The 1,761-nt window shown below is 40.8% G+C and overlaps 1 protein-coding gene across 1 annotated transcript; it reads left to right on the forward strand.

Moving 5' to 3' along the window:
* Positions 1-424: 424 nt before the first annotated feature.
* Positions 425-1,531, forward strand: Apcs (amyloid P component, serum). Its single transcript, XM_005368556.2, has 2 exons — positions 425-678; positions 776-1,531. The coding sequence occupies exons 1-2, from the start codon at positions 606-608 to the stop codon at positions 1,390-1,392; spliced, it is 690 nt and encodes a 229-aa protein (XP_005368613.1). The 5' UTR covers positions 425-605; the 3' UTR covers positions 1,393-1,531.
* The last annotated feature ends 230 nt before the right edge of the window (positions 1,532-1,761 follow it).

Raw genomic sequence — 1,761 nt, forward strand, 5'->3', positions numbered from 1 at the left:
TAATTAATCAAATGCAAAGAGACAAATAGTCTTTTTAGAGTTTACCAGAAAATAGAGCCCTAGAACATCCAACACAGAAGGTTAAGAGAACACAGAACCCTATAATGTCCTACACAGAAGGCTACTTTCCATAACTTGAATAGGTATGCAATTGCCATATTCCCATATCCCCTTCTAGCAAAGCACAGGGTCATGAGATGGAGACCCAGCTGCAAAATGGAGTAAGGCCTTCCTCATGTGGCCAACCTGGCCCCTTGTTCCATCTGTAGGACCTTGTGGCTCTGCAACTCCCTTCTTCCCAGAAGTGAAATCTAGGTCCCAGGGGTTAGAGCTTTAGCACAGACATGTGTCTAATGAATAACGTTCATTGATTTCCTAGCCCGGGAAATCAGCAATTCCTTTTCAAACAATAACTCTGATTATTGACAGAAAGAAGGGGGAATCTGGGAAGTCTGTCACATGGCATTGCTGCTCTCCACCCCTCAATGTCATAAAAGGTACACACAAAACCTGAATGCTTGGCGTCTTAAGAGTGTAGTGGACAGCCACCTTTCTATCTCCTACGAAAGTAACTGCTGCTATTGTCGTAGTTCTGGGCTGAGAGCATGGATAAGCTGATTCTGCTGCTTGGGGTGTCCGTCCTCACCAGTCTTCTGTCAGAAGCCTTTGCTCAGACAGGTAAGGAGTTTACTACAGTCAGGGAGAGAAGTCGATTCTGAGCTTTTGTTACTCTGAATTTGTTGAAAACAATTATTTGTCATATTTTATCTCACAGACCTCACAGGAAAAGTATTTGTGTTCCCCAGAGAGTCTGACAGCAACTATGTGAAGTTGATCCCACGACTAGAGAAACCTCTGGAGAATTTTACACTGTGTTTTCGAGCCTATAGTGACCTTTCCCGCCATCACAGTCTTTTCTCCTACAGTACCAAGGGCAGAGACAATGAGCTACTAGTTTATAAGACAGAAGTTGGAGAATACCAACTGTTTATTGGACATTCAAAAGTCACAGTCCGTGGTCTGGAAGAACTCGCTTCCCCAGTGCATTTCTGTACCAGTTGGGAGTCCTCTTCTGGCATTGCTGAATTTTGGGTCAATGGGAAACCTTGGGTGAAAAAGGGTCTGCAGCAGGGCTATGTTATAAAAGTCCAACCAATCATTGTCTTAGGACAGGAACAGGATACCTATGGAGGAGGGTTTGATAAGTCCCAGTCCTTTGTAGGAGAAATTGGAGATTTGAACATGTGGGACTCTGTGCTAACACCACAAGACATTAAACTTATGTACCATGGTTCCACCCTTGCTCCTAATATTCTGGATTGGAAAAATCTGACCTATAATATAAATGGCTATGTAGTCATCAAGCCCTGTGTGTGGCTTGATTATGATTAAGTTCTTACATTAAGACCTCATAAAAATGAAATGATCAATGTCCAAGAGGTCAAGTAAGCACACCTTGACACTCAATTCTTTTTTCTTCTTTGTGAACCTCCTGTCTATTTAGCAGTTTAATAAAAATATTATCCAATTCTGCCTGCCTTTGTTGACTGTTTGACATAATCTCAAATGCTTTTGTTCTGATCTACTCTTCTTGATATTTGGTATTTCAATATCTAGAAAAATCAAGCTGTAAAGAAGGGGAATGGAAAATTAACAACGAGGAAAATGGCAACACTTACTAGCTACTCATAATCAACTTAATAATAACTCAAAATATGTGTAAAATTACAATAGAAATCCTTCCATTTGTTTTTCCAAGTA

This window comes from Microtus ochrogaster, unplaced genomic scaffold, assembly GCF_000317375.1.
Source record: "Microtus ochrogaster isolate Prairie Vole_2 unplaced genomic scaffold, MicOch1.0 UNK35, whole genome shotgun sequence".
NCBI classification, from domain to species: domain Eukaryota; kingdom Metazoa; phylum Chordata; class Mammalia; order Rodentia; family Cricetidae; genus Microtus; species Microtus ochrogaster.

Coding starts and splice junctions, on each gene's coding strand:
- Apcs (XM_005368556.2), top strand. CDS start 606: ATGGATAAGCTGATTCTGCTGCTTGGGGTGTCCGTCCTCACCAGTCTT. Junction 679..775: donor AGAAGCCTTTGCTCAGACAG/GTAAGGAGTTTA, acceptor TTTATCTCACAG/ACCTCACAGGAAAAGTATTT.